General features: G+C 40.2%; 2 protein-coding genes across 2 annotated transcripts; one reads left to right on the forward strand and one right to left on the reverse strand.

Moving 5' to 3' along the window:
* The first annotated feature begins 2,771 nt into the window (after nt 1–2,771).
* Nucleotides 2,772–9,247, forward strand: yl (Putative vitellogenin receptor yl). Its single transcript, XM_069038952.1, has 14 exons — nt 2,772–3,201; nt 3,253–3,443; nt 3,490–3,867; nt 3,914–4,183; nt 4,231–4,532; nt 4,578–4,765; nt 4,811–5,589; nt 5,639–5,783; nt 5,829–6,184; nt 6,236–6,806; nt 6,859–6,947; nt 7,007–8,673; nt 8,722–8,900; nt 8,955–9,247. Exons 2-14 carry the CDS (start codon nt 3,254–3,256, stop codon nt 9,106–9,108), a joined length of 5,268 nt encoding a protein of 1,755 aa, XP_068895053.1. The 5' UTR covers nt 2,772–3,201; nt 3,253; the 3' UTR covers nt 9,109–9,247.
* Nucleotides 9,248–9,487: 240 nt separating this feature from the next.
* Nucleotides 9,488–16,435, reverse strand: LOC138122571 (uncharacterized). The gene is made up of 6 exons (XM_069036786.1): nt 16,282–16,435; nt 15,874–16,229; nt 15,724–15,819; nt 15,327–15,572; nt 10,430–11,220; nt 9,488–10,133 (listed from the first exon to the last, which is right to left on the reverse strand). The coding sequence occupies exons 2-6, from the start codon at nt 16,210–16,212 to the stop codon at nt 9,998–10,000; spliced, it is 1,608 nt and encodes a 535-aa protein (XP_068892887.1). The 5' UTR covers nt 16,213–16,229; nt 16,282–16,435; the 3' UTR covers nt 9,488–9,997.
* Nucleotides 16,436–16,473: the final 38 nt, after the last annotated feature.

Genomic DNA, 16,473 nt, shown 5'->3' on the forward strand with positions numbered 1-16,473 from the left:
CAAAACAACAAATAACAAATAATAAACACAAGACGATAGCCTCAAGTAAGAAATATAAACAGGGAATGAGACATTCGAGAATCAGCAATGTGCTTGACCGAACTTCCGGAGAAATGGCGTCCGGAACCACCTGCAAATAGTCTAGGACGCTGTGAGCAATGCAACGATTGTAAATAAAAATATTTTTGTAAGTTTTGATTAGAACACACCGTGGTGTTTTGTTTTGTTTGCGTGGATAATTTTCGCAGTGATTTTTGAAATTTTTGAATTTCTGTACAAATTTTGTTTATGTCTTTTGAAGACTTCAGAGAAGGTGTCATGTATTATTATCTAATGAAAAATAGTTATTTGTATCACAAGGCTAGAAAATGCCATTTTGCAAGTGCAAGCACGGTTTGTGGGGTAGAGGCGTCAGCCGAGGCCCACAAGTGCGAGCATTTGCAAAACATTTTCTAGCCGTGTAATACACAAAAAATTTTCGGCCGACAATTTATTTAAAGCAAAATATAATCATTTTTGTTAAAAAATTACCAGATAGGGAATTTACTTTTCTTCCATTGGCAACATAAAGGATTCAAAAAGCGACTGTCACGACAAAAATCAACCAATTCCTCAAATATTCAAAAGCGGATACAAATTTGCCCGACATCAATATGTATTTTACACTTAAAAAATTGTACAAAAATGCCGCATGACACTGACATTTTGTGCTGCCAACCTAAAATCTTTCATTAAAAATTCTGTGTCGATTTTCTTGCCTAGGCAGGGAAATGCTAGTTTCCAGACGATTTAGACGAATGAAAAATCAGTATTTCTAGACGGAGGCCGAAAAAAATATTAACACTATATCACAAAATGTTTGTTTGGAATTAAACGTAAATAAACAAATATGTATATGCCAAAAATGCAGTCTTTTAAGAACAAATCGCAAAGCATATTTTTAAATTAAAATTTATAATAATTAAATGGATAAGCAAAAAACAAACACACTTGCGGACAACATAACAGCCACAGAACTTAAAAACCATGATCTAATTTGCAAACAAAAATATTCAATTTTGGGTCTCTCAGACCCAACCCGTGTGTTCGTGTGACTAGCAATGCACCCGTGTAACGCAGGGTTTTAATTAATTTTGTTCCAATTCACTTTACGTTTCATTTCATCATTTTGACAAATGGAACATAATAACAATGATTGTCAAATAAAAATAACATCTTAGAGGTTATGACCGTTTTAAAGCAGAACACTTTCCATGTTAAAGAATGATATTGACGACCAAAATGTATTGCTTGTCACTGTACTTCCTGAGGAGTCAGAGAAGTCTACGAGAAGGAATTTGCGAATTAAAAAAAATGAGGCAAAAGAATAAAGTTCGACAGTATATTGTCAATCAAACGTTCCGTACTGAAATGAAAATGATTATAAAACTAAATGAGTTTCATAACGACATTACTAAAGACGCAAAATAGATAAATAGTATACGAGTATTATGATAAATTAAAAGCACTCCGCTACGCGTCGTGCTCGTCGCGCGTGCTTTAAAGGCCCTTATAAACGTGTATCATACGCTATTTTTTATTATACCTGCACTACAATCTGAAAATTATAACAAAAAAAGTAAATTGAAATACCTTTTCCGAAGTAATCTGTGTCATTAATCGTGTATAAATGTCTATTTATCATTGTTCAAAATGTGGGTGAATTTGTTGTTACCTAAGCAACCCTTAAAGCTTTAGTGTTTTAAAGGCCCTTTTTCGCACGCATTTTAGTGTCAAAAACAGGGATTATGATTCAGGTATAATAAAAAATAAGTTTTTAGGGACCCCTTAATGAAAACGGTAATTTTACGCACTCGCAAGCGGACGAAAAGTAACTCCGTTTCGGACGCTCTTTTTCGGCCGGTGACCGTGGCGCCATCTGTTGGTCTGTTTAGTAAGTTAACAACGAGACCGACAAATCATGGAGGTACTATTAACTAATACTAGGTCCATGGACAAAACCGATAATTGTCCTGTAGCCATAAATTATGTGAATAAGTAATTGTATTGCAAATACATAGTTAATTTGTAGTTTTGTTGGCAAGCTGATGTATCTATTTGAAAAAGGTAGATACAAAATAAATTTGCAGTTTTTCCAATGACGTCTTTTGCTTTGTAGTTCGTGCGGTCAAAAATTACCTTTTGTCCTGGTCAGAAAACTCAGACTCGGACGAAAAACATACACTTATTGGACTTGAAACACAAATAACTAGGTATTTTATTTTTGATCCTTGTTTAATATTTTTCAGTTTACTGACCTAGTTGACATCATCAGAGTTTACGAATCAGCTCAAACTATTATTTTCTAAATGTCGACGTAAGCATTTAAAATAAAGCGGGTTTCTAACAAAATGATAATATCACAAGCTTGTCTTATCTTTATCCTTATATCAAACGTTGTAAAATACATTACACTCTTCCAATTTTTTTTCACTTTCTGTGTTTGTCAGACATTAGCACTACAATTTCTGTTTTCGTCACTTATAATTTTGTAATCGTCTAATGGCAAATTTGTTGATAGATTTGGACTTAATTTTCATTTTATTGCAAATTTTTCCAACAAGATTTTTTGAGGATAGTGGTTATTCCTCATGGGTCCGTTTTGGAACCCATATTGTTTATATCTACACTGCTTCTCTTGCCCGAAAAAAGTGACACCCCAAAATACCATGCCAACAACGAGGGCTCAAAGAGTTAAAAACTTCTTGTCGGCCTTACTTTTTTATCAACAAAATTTTTGACGGTTGAAAATGTTTTCAGCCACACCAAAGTCAATTCACAGTTTGACTGAAATTTGAAAATTTTCCGGTTCCCGGGGGAAACGCATCCCGTCCTGTTTTTTACAACTGGTGTTTTATAACTTTTATTACTGTTTTGTACACCTTTTCTAATTTTATAAGCCCTTCGGCCTTTATACAAATAGTTTAAATAATAATAACAGTGATATCCGAATGGCTTTAATGATTGACAACAATAACATAAAAAATTTAAATCAGTTTCTGAAACTTTGGTAAAAAGCAAATCCACCTTTCAAGGTGGTCCAACAAAAAACTTCTCTTGTCTAGTTCTTGTCGCTCTTTGATAGGAACAAGTTCCTTCTTTTTCAATTTAAACTCTCACAAGGTGCACGTTTTAACAACTGAATCCACTTCTGTCTTGGAGGTAATGAAATCAAATAAAATATTAATAAACACTGAACCCTTTCATTTCCAGCATGTACAACATTCTAATACTAGCAGGAGCGTTAGCTTCTGCTACTGCTTTCCTGGACGACATATCCACCTTCTCCACTTCAAACTGCACCGATAATGAATTCTTCTGTGGTAATTTAGAGTGTGTCCCTTTGTCCAAGCAATGCGACGGTATCAGCGACTGTAACGACGCTTCCGATGAACTAGATTGCGGTACTTATCTCAATTTGTGATAATTACGAACTAATTTTTTCTTTAGAAATGTTCCACTGCCAAGAACCTGATTTCTTCCGATGCAAAAATCAACGCTGCATCAACTCAGCCTTCGTGTGCGACTCAGAAAACGACTGCGGAGACTTCTCCGACGAGAACAACTGCGAAGAATTCAAGAAGAGCCTCCAGAGAAACTCTACCTGTCGGGAAGACCAATGGCGATGTGCCGACAAGCTGTGTATTCCTCAAGAATGGGTCTGCAACGGAGAATCTGATTGTCCAGACAGTTCCGACGAGGTTCAAGGGTGCAGTACCACCATCAAATGCGACGGTTTCAAATGCAAGAATGGCCATTGCATCGTCAACGAGTGGAGGTGTGACGGTCAGGACGATTGCATGGATAACAGCGACGAAGAAGGATGCGGTACTACTTCCAATTTTGCAATACTTTGTTTAATGTAGAGTCACAGGTGCTCAAATCGACCCCAAAGAGTGCACGATGGAACTGGGGCACTTTCTCTGTTCGGACTCCAAAAGTTGCCTCAAACTGAGCGAGGTCTGCGACGGTACCGCTCAATGTCCCGACAAGTCAGACGAAGGGGCTCGGTGCAAAGAAACTTGTGAGAGTTGCGCTCACGACTGCGTCCAACTACCAACAGGACCCAAGTGTGTCTGTCCCAAAGGGTACCGCACCATAGACCAAAAGCACTGCGAAGATATCAACGAATGTGAAGTTTACGGTAAGAAGAGATGTCAGTTTTTGATAAATTTGACAAATCGGTTGCAGGGATTTGCGATCAGCGCTGCAGAAATGTACCAGGTTCTTATCAGTGTTACTGCGACGAGAATTACAGCCTTCAGAATGATAAGAAGAGTTGCAAGGCTCACTTCGGCGAAGCTACGTTATTCTTCAGTACGCAGAACGAGATCCGAGCTTTGCTGTTACGTTCGGAAATCTACTTTTCTGTCGCAAGTAACTTAAAACTGGTAGTTGGGGTGGACTTCGACGGAGAGCACGTCTACTGGACCATCATGTTTTCCGAGCACGAGTGTATCGTGAGGTCGTTGAAAGATGGGAGGGAGAAGGAGGTAAAGATGCCAAGTGGTAGAATTCCAGGTCTGATGTAGTTTTAGGTGTTGGTAACGTCGGGTCTGCTCAGTCCTGAAGACCTCCGTATCGACCACATCACCAAGAACATCTACTTCACAGACACCGGTAACCAACACATCGGAGTTTGCTCCAATGACGGTTCCCACTGCGCCGTCCTCGTCGACAAAGATGTCCACAAACCTAGAGGCATCGTTCTTCATCCTATTGAAGGGTAAGTTGCGTTTGGTTCTTCCCGAGATAAACTAAAATTCACCAGGGAGATGTACTGGACCGATTGGGGCCACCATCCCGAGATCGCTCGCGCCCTCATGGACGGCTCCAACGAGACTTCTTTCGTCACTACCGACATCCACTGGCCCAACGGACTCGCCATCGACTACCCCAACGATCGCCTCTACTGGACCGATGCCAAACTCAAGACTCTGGAAAGTATCAGACTCGACGGCACCGACAGGCGCATCATTCTCGAAGGCATAGTCAAGCACCCCTACTCCATCGCCGTCTTCGAGGGTCGTTTGTACTGGTCAGACTGGTCCACAAATTCCATCCAATCTTGCGACAAGTTCACAGGAAAGAACCACCACACTCTCATCACCGAAGATGAACACATCTTTGGACTCAGCATTTACCACCCCAACAACCACAAGAAGAGACAGATCAACGGTTGCGCTCGGTCCATGTGCAGCCATTTATGTTTGTTGAAAGGACCATCAGCGTACGCTTGCGCTTGTCCTCAGGACAAGAAACTAGGACCGGATGGACACACGTGCAAAGATACAGACAAACAGCAGAAACTCATGATTGGAGTAGAAAATATGTTAATAGAGGTGGCGCATAAGATGTTGGGAAAGCACGGAATGGAGGAAATGATGGTGGGGGTGAAGAATATTGGAGCTCTGGCGTACAACAGCGGGAAGAACATTCTCTACATTAGTGATTTGGAAATGAAGAAAATCATTGGGTTCAATCTCCACACAAGGTTCTCCAAGACGATTAATGTTGGAGAAATTGGTCAAGTCACCGCGATGGACTACGGTAAGACATCTTCCCCACTCAGCTGTTGTTATCGCTAACTCTTTTGAAGATTATTTGGGGGACAACTTGTACTGGTGCGACTCCGAGCGCAAGACCGTCGAAGTCTTCAACTTAAACACCCACTCCAGGACAATTCTTCTCCACGACATGCACGAAGAAACCCCTGAGTCTATCGCTCTTGTCCCGGAAGAAGGGTAAGCACTCTTGTGCCTCTACGCCCAAAACTTATCTTCTTTCAGAGTGATGTTCGTGGCGTTTCGAACATTCCATCGCCACCACGCACACGTGGACCGCTTTCTCATGGACGGCACGACCAGGACGCACTCCATAGAGAGCGACTTATCAGGTCCAGTGGTTCTTCTCTACGACTATGAGCTCCACCGCGTCTTCATAGCTGACGAAGAAAAAGGAAAAATAGAAAGCACAAGTGTCGACGGGGACGACAGACACGGTTTCCGATCCCTCGGCGGGAGTCCCATCGCCATGGCTTCACTCAAATCGGATGTGTTCTTTATCATGAAGAACACGAAGAAGTTATACTGGAGCAATAAATACAACAATGATTATCGCGATTTCAACAAGAACATTGCTCTGGGTGAGGATTTTGTTTTTGTGGAGTTTGTAAAGTCTTGATTTGGTGTTGTAGACTATTCACAAAACACGGACAAGATGCATCTGGTTTCGATAACCTCAAGAAGGATAGGGTTGAGTCCTTGTCAAAATCGAAACGGGGGTTGCTCCCACCTTTGCCTTCACTCTCTGAAAAGGGTAGTGTGTGCTTGTCCTATTGGTATGAAGTTGGACAAAGACAGCAAGACCTGCATCAAGCGTGTAGATTGTGATGAGTTTTTCTGTAGTGACAGTAACGTTTGTGTTCCAAAGAAATTCCGCTGTGACGGTGTCAAGAATTGTCCGAAAGGTGAAGACGAAGATGACTGCAAGAAACCGAACCATTGTTCTCTGGATCACTTCCAGTGTCAAGATGGAGAATGTGTGAGAGAATTGTTGAAATGTGACGGCAACTTCGACTGCAGAGACAAATCAGACGAGCACAACTGCAGTCACGTGGAGAAACCCAAATGTCCAGCAAACCACTTCAGATGCAAGAGTGGACAATGTATCAACGGTCGATTTGTCTGTGACGGTGTCAGCGATTGTCCAGACGCAGAAGATGAAACGAATTGTCTTTCTACAGTTTGCAAAGACACAGAGTTCAGGTGAGTCAGCAAGTAGTGTTGGTATTCTTGAATTAACATAACACAATTGTAGATGTTTGTCAGGAGCTTGCATTCCCAAATACTTCGAATGCGACCACGAATTCGACTGTCCGGACAACTCCGACGAACACTCAGATTGTGGTAAGTCCATCTTCTTCATCTTTAGATTCATTCGTTGCAAATATGACGTCCAACTGCAGCCACCTGCGACCCTCTCACCTTCACCTGCACCAACGGCAAGTGCGTGGACCGGAGCTTCTTATGCGACGGCGAGAACGACTGTGGAGACAATTCCGACGAATCCTCTTGCAAAAAAATCGAAGAAGCCTGCGACCCAGACGAATTCGCTTGCACCTTGCACACCGAGGTGTGCCTCCCGCACGCCGCCCGCTGCAACGGCTCTTCGGAGTGTCCCCACCACGAAGACGAACAAGACTGTTCCAACTGTCAGGTCGATGAGTTCTCTTGTAAGAACGGCAAATGCGTTCCAACGCAGTGGACCTGCGACCGGTCCGACGACTGCGGCGACAGCTCAGACGAAGACGCCTTGATGTGCGGAGAAACGGTACCGTCGGAGCACCAACCTGGGGAACCCTGCAATGATAGATTTCGGTGCAAAAGCGGCAAATGCATCGATTACTCTTTGGTCTGCAACGGCGAGCCCAACTGTTTCGACGGCTCAGACGAAGAAGGCGTTTGCAACACTTCTTGTACTATCGCCAACAATATTTGTTCACAAATTTGTCTGAAAACGCCAACCGGACCGACGTGTAGGTGCCAAGAAGGGTTCCATTTAAAAGGTGACGGCCGCAGCTGTGAAGACATCAACGAATGCGAAGAGTTTCCTCCAGTCTGCAGCCAGCTTTGTCGCAATTTCGACGGAAATTATCTGTGCGACTGCTACGAAGGGTTCGTTTTAAGAACTGACAGAATCTCGTGCAAAGCTGAAGGCAAGGCGATGTCTCTGCTGTTCACGTCTGACAATCAAATCCGAAGACTATCCCAAATAGAGAACTCGCTTAAGTTGGTCTACTCGGAGGATACTCCTAGAATCACAGGTCTCGACGTTTCCGTAAAAACCGGTGCCATCTTCTTCACAGCGGAGAACACCGGAACCATTCTGATGTTGAACAGCTCCAACAAAGTCTACCTTGAAGATGTGGGCCAGCCTGGGAAACTTGTCCTCGACTGGATGACCAACAACATCTACTACGTCAACAACGAACCCAACGCCAAATCTATCAGCATTTGCAACTTCGACGACAAAGCTTGCTCACATTTGATTCCAGTCGACCAACATCGTCAAATCTCTGCGATCGCTGTCGACGCCACCAACAAACTCCTCTTCTACTCGTTGGTGAGCTGGTGGATGTTCAACTCGCCCAATTACGTCATCTATAAGACAAACCTCGACGGAACGGAATCCCAAGAGATAGTCAAGAGCTCTTCCGGCTACGTCACAGGCCTCTCTTGCGACATCTACAAGAAACAACTCTATTTTGTAGACCAGCACCAAGGTCAGCTGACCCAGATCCGGTACGACGGCTCTAAGAAGACCGTCCTTGCATCGAATCTGACGCGACCGACGGGTCTCAGCTTCTTCGAGAACCTCGTCTACTTCCTCACCCCCGGATATATGGGAAAATGTCGTTTGTACGAACCAGCGATCTGCGATTATTTCAGACTTGGTACCACCTCGAGCGATTTGTTTGCAATTTTTCAAGAGTCTAAACAGCCTCAGCTGAGCGATAACCCTTGCGAAAATCACACTTGTTCTCACTTGTGTGTTCCTGCAAAGATGAATTATAAATGCTTGTGTGACGATGGGAGATTGCTGACTACAGATGAGGAATGCGACTCTACAGCGGTACAAAACTCTTCACGGTCGGACAATCAATAATTAAAATTGTTGCAGAGAGAAGCTGGAAGCGGTGATCGGAAAAGACTCTTGGCAATTCATCGTGAAGTAGTTTCTGAGATCAACAGTGGGGCCGTAATCGCTGGAGTAATGATCTCCATTTGTCTGCTCACCTTTGGAGTTGTCATTTATTATTTGGCCAAAAGAAGAAACAGTGGTACTTTTAATGTAATCAGGTTTTGTATAGTACCGTTCTGTGTTTTGGTCGAAAGTAATCGTATCGTTTTCAGCATGAGGTTTCAGAATCCTGGATATGGATTGCATATTGATGATCCAGAAAAATCAATTCTTCAGCCAGGAGAACACGAATACAGCAATCCGATTGAATTTCACAACGACGAAGAAGAAATTCACAAAAGAGAAGCCATGCTGGTAAATGTTTAATGATTGTGTTGTTCAATTTTTAAAGTCGCTTCAAAGCAACAGTCTGTTTTATATTGATTAGTTATATCAATAATTGTCGTTCCCTTTTTTAATTATTATTTATTGTAATTTGAGTAACTAATAAAATTTTATGATCTTTCTCTGATTTTAAAATTGCCGCGCAAATGAAGTTTCCAATTAGCTTCCTTATCGCAAAAAGGAACACCCTCACTTTTATATTTTAAATAAAAGAAAAACAGTCGACTCGGTTGTCCATGTTTTTTAGATTAACCTTGACAATAGTGATTAGAGAATTTTTTTTCTAGAATGAAAGTATCAGATTTGACATGATGCATGTTAATTCCGTTACAATTCAGGAATTGGGGTTGTAAAAAAATACTTTTATTAGGTTTGCCTTTTATTTCTACCACGAAACGTACGAAGGGAGACAGTGTATGTAAACATATCCAGTAAAGATCTATAATTATCCAAAAAGAAAAATTAAAATACCTCTATGAAAATATTGAAAAATTCTATTCGCTTATTTACACAACATAAACCTAAAAATGTGGTCCTTGGACACAAATCAAACTCTATTTGACCCTTTGAGGGTTAAACTCTTCATAATCCTAACTGAGAACGAAATATATACACAATTTTTGGCATCTCACAACTCTTACATCAGTAAAATATAGATTAACGGCTAAGTAAACATACTTAAAAACGACGACACTACGCCAACAGTGAACATGCTCCTACCTAATAAATATACATTGCACATAAACTACAATTAGTACTAAAGAAAAAAAAAATATATAAACGTAACACATTCATCTGAATATTTTACAATATTGGCTAATTAATACGTGGTTAAATATCACAATTTTTTAAAAGCTATCGATTTCAACAGTTATAGTGCTGCTTGTGGCTGAGAATCGTTTGTTTCGATGTTGACGGCGCCACTGATCGTCGTCACGTGGTTTCCTATGTTCAAAGCGGCGACTTTTGCCCTCTGGTAGGCGCTCAGAGTCGTCTGTCCCAGGAACCTGAAAACGCAATTAATTAAAAACGGCACTTGGCATTAGTCCATTAAACAACACAAAATAAATAAATAAAATTACGACAAAAATGACCTCTTTTATCCGATAACACTGCAACAACTTTGGTAAAATCCTGTAAGATCTGACGTAATATTAATGCAGCTTCAGCGATTTACTTCAACAAAAATTGTAAAAAGGCAGAATTATGATTTTTTTGTGGTTGGTAGTATGTAGTTAGTGAGATTTTTCTGAACTAGACTTCAAAATATTGACAGATGGGAGACATTTGTGACAGTACTCACTTGATGCAAATGTAGATGACCAGCAGCGCCACACTGGCACTCAACATCCTGATGTAGCTGTTATCGTAGAGCTGTATGACGATCCAGGCGACCGCCACCACCACACAGAGACACGTGACTACGACGGCGTTACAGCCCCAATGCTTCGACGTGAAACCTCTCTCCCAATCCAACTTGGTCGTGCTGCAAACTTCGTACTCGTAGTTGCATACTTTGCATTTCAAAGCGTCACCGCTCCCTGAGGAACTCTCCATCAGCCACCGCCTCAAGCAGTCGTGGTGCACGCTGGAGACGTCGCCCGTGCAGGCGCACGGCTGGATCAGCGGCTCGGGCTTGTCGGCGTCATAACAGATCCAACACTCGCGCTTGTCGAGGAAGGCCTCGTCGTCGGCCGGCGCAGAAGATGTACTCGCCACGTACTCGGGTGTCTTTTGGTCCAGCTTGGCAAGCAGCTTCTGGGGATTGAGGATCCATAGCTCGGAGGGTTGCATGCAATTCCACAAGACGGCCGGAAACCAGACCGCTACTCCGATCTCTACCACCCTGAAGACGACGTCGTGCCAATTGCGCGATACTATCGGCACTTTGGTCTTCCAAAACTCGGACAGCGTCTCGGAGAAGAGGAAGCCGACGATGATGATGAGCATGAGGGCCTGGCTGAGGAGACCGATGCGCGACTGGTGCAGCTGGGAGATGTTGATTTGGGGGCGGAGATCTTCCGCTTGGAGGGGTTCGGACTCGGCGCTACTGCCGGCGAGCTGGAGAGGTTTGCCGACGAAACCGCCGCGGACCTGCAATGTTGACAAGCGCGTGTGTGTATTTTGAAGGGATAAAAATACTGAATTTTCGATGGATCGATTTGGAGATAATTATGAGGCGGAGATAATTATGATGCTTAAGCGAATCGATAAGGTCAATCAAAGGTCGAGAGTGACACTCGTTTTGGACTAATGGACGATTGAGGAGAGACTGAATGGATATTTGGAAAACCGAAAAGCATTCGAAAATATGCAAACAAATTTTGGAAACAATGATTTGGACCAAATCATACTTTTTCCTCATATTTTTATATTTAAAACAAACTTGAAAAATAATCACGTTGCGACCTTATCTCGATCTTATTAAATTTACACCTTGTTCAAAACGGAGTAGGTAAAATCCAAATATTTATATAATGTGAATTAATAATTGCACCAATATTTTGCGTGAACATACACAATGACATTTTATGGTTAAGATGCTTAATTTTCCACAAAATGATTGTAAAAAATTAACAATCGGTATCGTGATTCGATAAAAAAATCCAATTTGGAAAAAAAGTAAGAAAACATTAATTCATCATCAAGAGAAATAAAAAACTACAAAAGGCAAATTTGGAGTGTTTGGTCGAAAAAAAATAGTTATTTATGCAACATGTGTATAAAGCACATAAAGTGAGATGTTTACACGCACGAGCGCACCGTTAAATAGTATACAGGGTGTTTGGTGTTTAAGGTAACAAACTTTTCTGAGATGCACAGCTAGGTTAAATGAACAACTTTGTGACATTTTTTTCAATTTGCTTTTTTTATTATGCTGAACTAAACTGACTAAACTCTGTTTCCACTGTTTGAGAGCCACTGTTCGTATCTGTAATTATTAATACCAAGCTAATAAAGATTTGTAAAGGAAAATGCCTTAGCTGCCGCCTTTATAATTTAGAAATCCGGTGGATCTCGCACAGTAGTTCTTCAAATTGAAAAAATGATTACTAGAAAATTATAACACATACTAAAAAATGTTACTACATAGAATAAAAGTTTTATTTTGTCTATTTCTTTACACAGGAGAAGTTTGTTACCTTATACCCCAAACACCCTGTATTATGCACCGAAGGAGTGAAGTGGATGATTTTTACCCGAGGTGCAGTTTGTAGCCCGAGGGTTTTACAAAGCACTGAGGGTAAAAATCATTCACTCCCGAGGTCCATTTTAATCGAACTGTCAAGCTAAATTTAAGTGTCATGTTGACAGTTAAAAATAATTATTAACCTTTCGGCTTTTTTCAATTAAAATGCAAATAATATACTTATAGTCTCTGCACCTCGGTAGTGCATGATTGTTACCGTCGGTGCTTTGTATTTGTACTTTGTAGGACTCTCGGGCTTCGCCTTTGGGCTACAAACTGCACGTCGAATTTGTAATCGAGTCATCCATGGATTTGAATCCGTATGTCTTTTGCGATTGACTGATTGACATGTCGAGATCTAACCTGTGTTTATTGGAACGTGGAGTTCAAGTAACGACATACGATTTCGGATTCATGGATAACTCGATTACAAATTAATTTGATCGCTCTTTACAACTGGACAAATAATGTACTATGGCGGACAATAAATTTAGGCCGGCCTGTCATTGGCTTGACATCAAAATGTGAAGGTGGCATTATGTTCAACTAACCCCATTTTCGATTTTTGTCATTCTTGTCATCGTGACAGCGATAATCAAAATTAAAATTGGGAAAAGAAGCGTCCACCAGAGATAAGTGCTACTACAAATCAGTTATGCTAGTGCGTCATGATCTGTAAGTTACGAAAAGGGCGAAGGAAACGCCAAACAGCTTGAAAACCTTCAGTTTGACAAACTGACACATCAGTCAAAATGACAATAAATGGTCGCTTGCATTGACTTTTTTGAAATGTCAGAAATTTGCCGGCCTAAATTTATTGTCCGCCATAGTACTAAGTATAACTGTATTGTATAGTACTGGCTCCAATACGTTTCGCTGAAAGTAACATTTCGGAGTTTTCTTTTATCCTTGTACCTCTGTATAATGTCGTGTTTAATGCCAAGCAAACATGCGAAAATCACGGGGTTTTATTACCATTTAGTTTAAGTAAACGAAGTATAGATCAAAATTTATATGTACACTTCTATTAAAAAAAAAAAGCGTACACGTATTGAGAGCTAATGTAAATGGGGATAAAATTAATTAATCGTTTCCAAGAACACGTATTACGGTATTACTGACATTTTGTATGCATGTCAAATGTATGAAAATTGCTTTTTATAAATGTTTAAATTGTTGTTAGATTGTTGAGAGTTGCCTTTTTCTATAAATTTACGAATAAAAGTTTGAGTTGTGTTTGTAGTAATTCAGTAATTGGTAATACTTGCCTAATAAATAAGGCAAAACATTTACACACATTAAAATCTGAAAAATACATCGATAAAATCCGGCTATCAGCATGGGTTTTGTTACAAGTTTCTAAGTAACAACAATTAAAGGATAGGTTTACAATATGGCAATCTAGCCAAAATTGTGCTCACTACTTGTACGCTTTTTTTTTTTAATAGAAGTGTACATATTTAACAAATTGTGAATATAACTTGCTGTGTTGGTGGATCTTTGATGTGATCACGATACATAGTTTTTACTTTACTTTCATGAGCAGCAGCACGTACACAACAATAGTTATTTGGATCACAAGTCCAGAAAATGATATTTTGCGAGTGTGAGTGATATTGCGTAGCCGAGGCGAAGCAACACGAGCACTCGCAAAACATTTTATGGACGTGTAATCCACAAAATTTTTCATGCCGACAAATTTAAATCATTTTTAAAAAATAAAAAAATAGTTTCACAAGTGGAATCGAACCCGCGACCCTCGCGTCCCTGAGCCGAAACGGAGTCCGTTCCGTTCAATGCTGCCTGCCCATTCTCTAGCGAATTTTTAGTCAAGGTCACTTTTGTAAGTACTAGGCCGGGAATTTAACGTTCCCGGCGGATTTTGAATCATGCAAAACCGTCGATAACGGCCGGCGGCATGAAAAGTATTTTGCAAGATTTCTTAAAATATATATTTTTTAAATCGTCAACTTAAAAAAGCATATAACAAACATATTATAGAACTTTGCATGTTGTAGTTCTTGGTTCATTAATAATATATTAATAGATTTTATTCATTTGGGTCATCAATAGCAAAGTTATAGCGTGGGCCGTTTTTTTAAGACAGGCTGTATATTTTGTTATTATTATGCAATGTCACTTCACTATGATTTAAATCATGAACCACTTCAACTGAATTCAGATCAAATCAGCATAGTTTTCGAAAATAATTTGTAATCGTCAAGTAATTATTTCGATTCAATGTTTGATTAGACAATGACAATCATTTTTCTTGTATAGTAACTGTACAAAATTAAATACATTTTTAGGAAGTTATAAAAAACGTAAAAATGTACAACCGACAGTTTAGTTTTATTCGAGTTCGATTCTTCAAGAAAATAATTACATGAACAAAAAATTTGCTGTACCTACAATAATCATTTACGACCGCATCAGATTTAAGAGTAGACTATTGCGTTGTTTCTTATCACGAAGTGTGAAATAAAAAACAAAGTAGGTAAATTTTACGCATTATTCACTATAATCCTTCTTTGTTATGTATGACACAGTAAACAATTAATAATTTTAAAGGCGAAATTCTTACTACCTATTACCACACAACAAACAAAATTAATACAGGAGTGATACAGGCTGTAACATTACAAAATTATTTCTTTCAACAGATATTTTTTTATTGTGAATATCTTGTCAATTTAATTGTAGACAAACACAAAATAATCATGAAACAATAGAGTTGAACAACCGTTCCGTCACCTTTTGAGGTTACAGTGACTAATTCAATAAAAAATGCGATAACTCTAAAACATTTGTTTACTTCTTTGACGACTTAACTCGCTATTATTTTTAATTTTCATTTTGTTTTTTAACCGCGCGTTTTGCGATTGGTCAAACTTACAACACGTGACCATTGAGTCATCGTCACTTGTCAAAAATTCGTCACGTTATTGGCCATCGTGTGCGCCGTGGCCATTTCAACAAAAAAACAAAGAATGCAGAGAAATTCACTCACCTTGAAAAATACTTCGACGCCGTAGATCAGGAAAAAGATGACGTTTATGAAGAGCAGAACGGCGTAACATCCATTGAATAGGTGACTGTAAAAGCCCGGATCGTTGGGGGGCGGTTCGGCCAACGTAGTCGTGATCACTTCGGCGAGCAACAAACTGTAACTTATTATGTTGAAAGTGACAAAACCGAGTAGAGACTTGGAGAGAAACTGCGACTTGTCCCAGCGGATCCCTTGCAAGTGAAACACCTGAATACAAAAAGATTTTCATAACAATCACCTTGAAAAGTGGCCATAATAGGCTGATAAGCAATTAACGACGTTTATAGAAAATGCAATAAAATCGTGATGGTGACCACAAACGTTGTCACAATGCTAAACAAATAATAAATTACTTTACCTCCGCCCAGAAACAGACAATTAGTGATGAGCTGGACATCAACAGGGGATAGTACGATGAGAGCAAGCTCGATGACCAGCCATATTCGAAAGAATCCTAGATCAAACAGTTTGTTAGTGACTTAGTTTATGTAAAAAGTGACGAACAAACCGGTGATATAAAGTAGGCCCCCCTGATCAGACTGGCGATGCACATCACAAAATAGATTGCTTTCTGTGTTGTAATCCTGCAGGCTTTGAGAAATGTGGGGGCTTTGAGCCTCTGATATTCTGAGATCACGCACATTATCAACTGAATTGCACACACTAGTCCCACCAGAAAGAAAACACCACCGATACCAGCATGGTAAGGAACATTGGGGCCGTCACACAACTCCCCCGTGTATCTTATGTCGCACATGCAAGTGCCATTGTTGCACTCCCCGCGCCCCGAACAGTCCCTGGTACAGGAAGAGCCCAAACCTGCCATTTGGAGCAAATGTCGAAACATATTAGAGATTGCTGCACCTACAACAACAAAGACTTTCCCACAAGAAGCAGATGGGACACCGAATTTTACCCTTAGACACTCGATCCCTTTCGTTAATAATGTTTCGATACGTGTTTACTGGCGATTATCAATGCTTCAAACGCTCGACACAAACAACACAATGCAACATAATAACACCATAAATATGTCAAAATTTGACATATATCGCCATTTTCTTTTTTTGCTACAGAACTTTAGCAGCGTGAAGTTAGCCACAAATAT

The sequence above is a fragment of the Tenebrio molitor genome, chromosome 2 (assembly GCF_963966145.1).
Source record: "Tenebrio molitor chromosome 2, icTenMoli1.1, whole genome shotgun sequence".
Classification (NCBI taxonomy): Eukaryota; Metazoa; Arthropoda; class Insecta; order Coleoptera; family Tenebrionidae; genus Tenebrio; species Tenebrio molitor.

What these genes read in the sequence shown, in the direction of transcription:
- LOC138122571 (XM_069036786.1), bottom strand. Translation starts at nt 16,212, where the DNA reads ATGTTTCGACATTTGCTCCAAATGGCAGGTTTGGGCTCTTCCTGTACC. An exon ending in TTGTCTGTTTCTGGGCGGAG is followed by an intron (nt 15,573 to 15,723) that starts GTAAAGTAATTT and finishes TTTTGTATTCAG; the next exon opens with GTGTTTCACTTGCAAGGGAT. An exon ending in GTCATCTACATTTGCATCAA is followed by an intron (nt 10,134 to 10,429) that starts GTGAGTACTGTC and finishes TTGCGTTTTCAG; the next exon opens with GTTCCTGGGACAGACGACTC.
- yl (XM_069038952.1), top strand. Translation starts at nt 3,254, where the DNA reads ATGTACAACATTCTAATACTAGCAGGAGCGTTAGCTTCTGCTACTGCT. An exon ending in CGACGAACACTCAGATTGTG is followed by an intron (nt 6,948 to 7,006) that starts GTAAGTCCATCT and finishes GTCCAACTGCAG; the next exon opens with CCACCTGCGACCCTCTCACC. An exon ending in AGGAATGCGACTCTACAGCG is followed by an intron (nt 8,674 to 8,721) that starts GTACAAAACTCT and finishes AAATTGTTGCAG; the next exon opens with AGAGAAGCTGGAAGCGGTGA.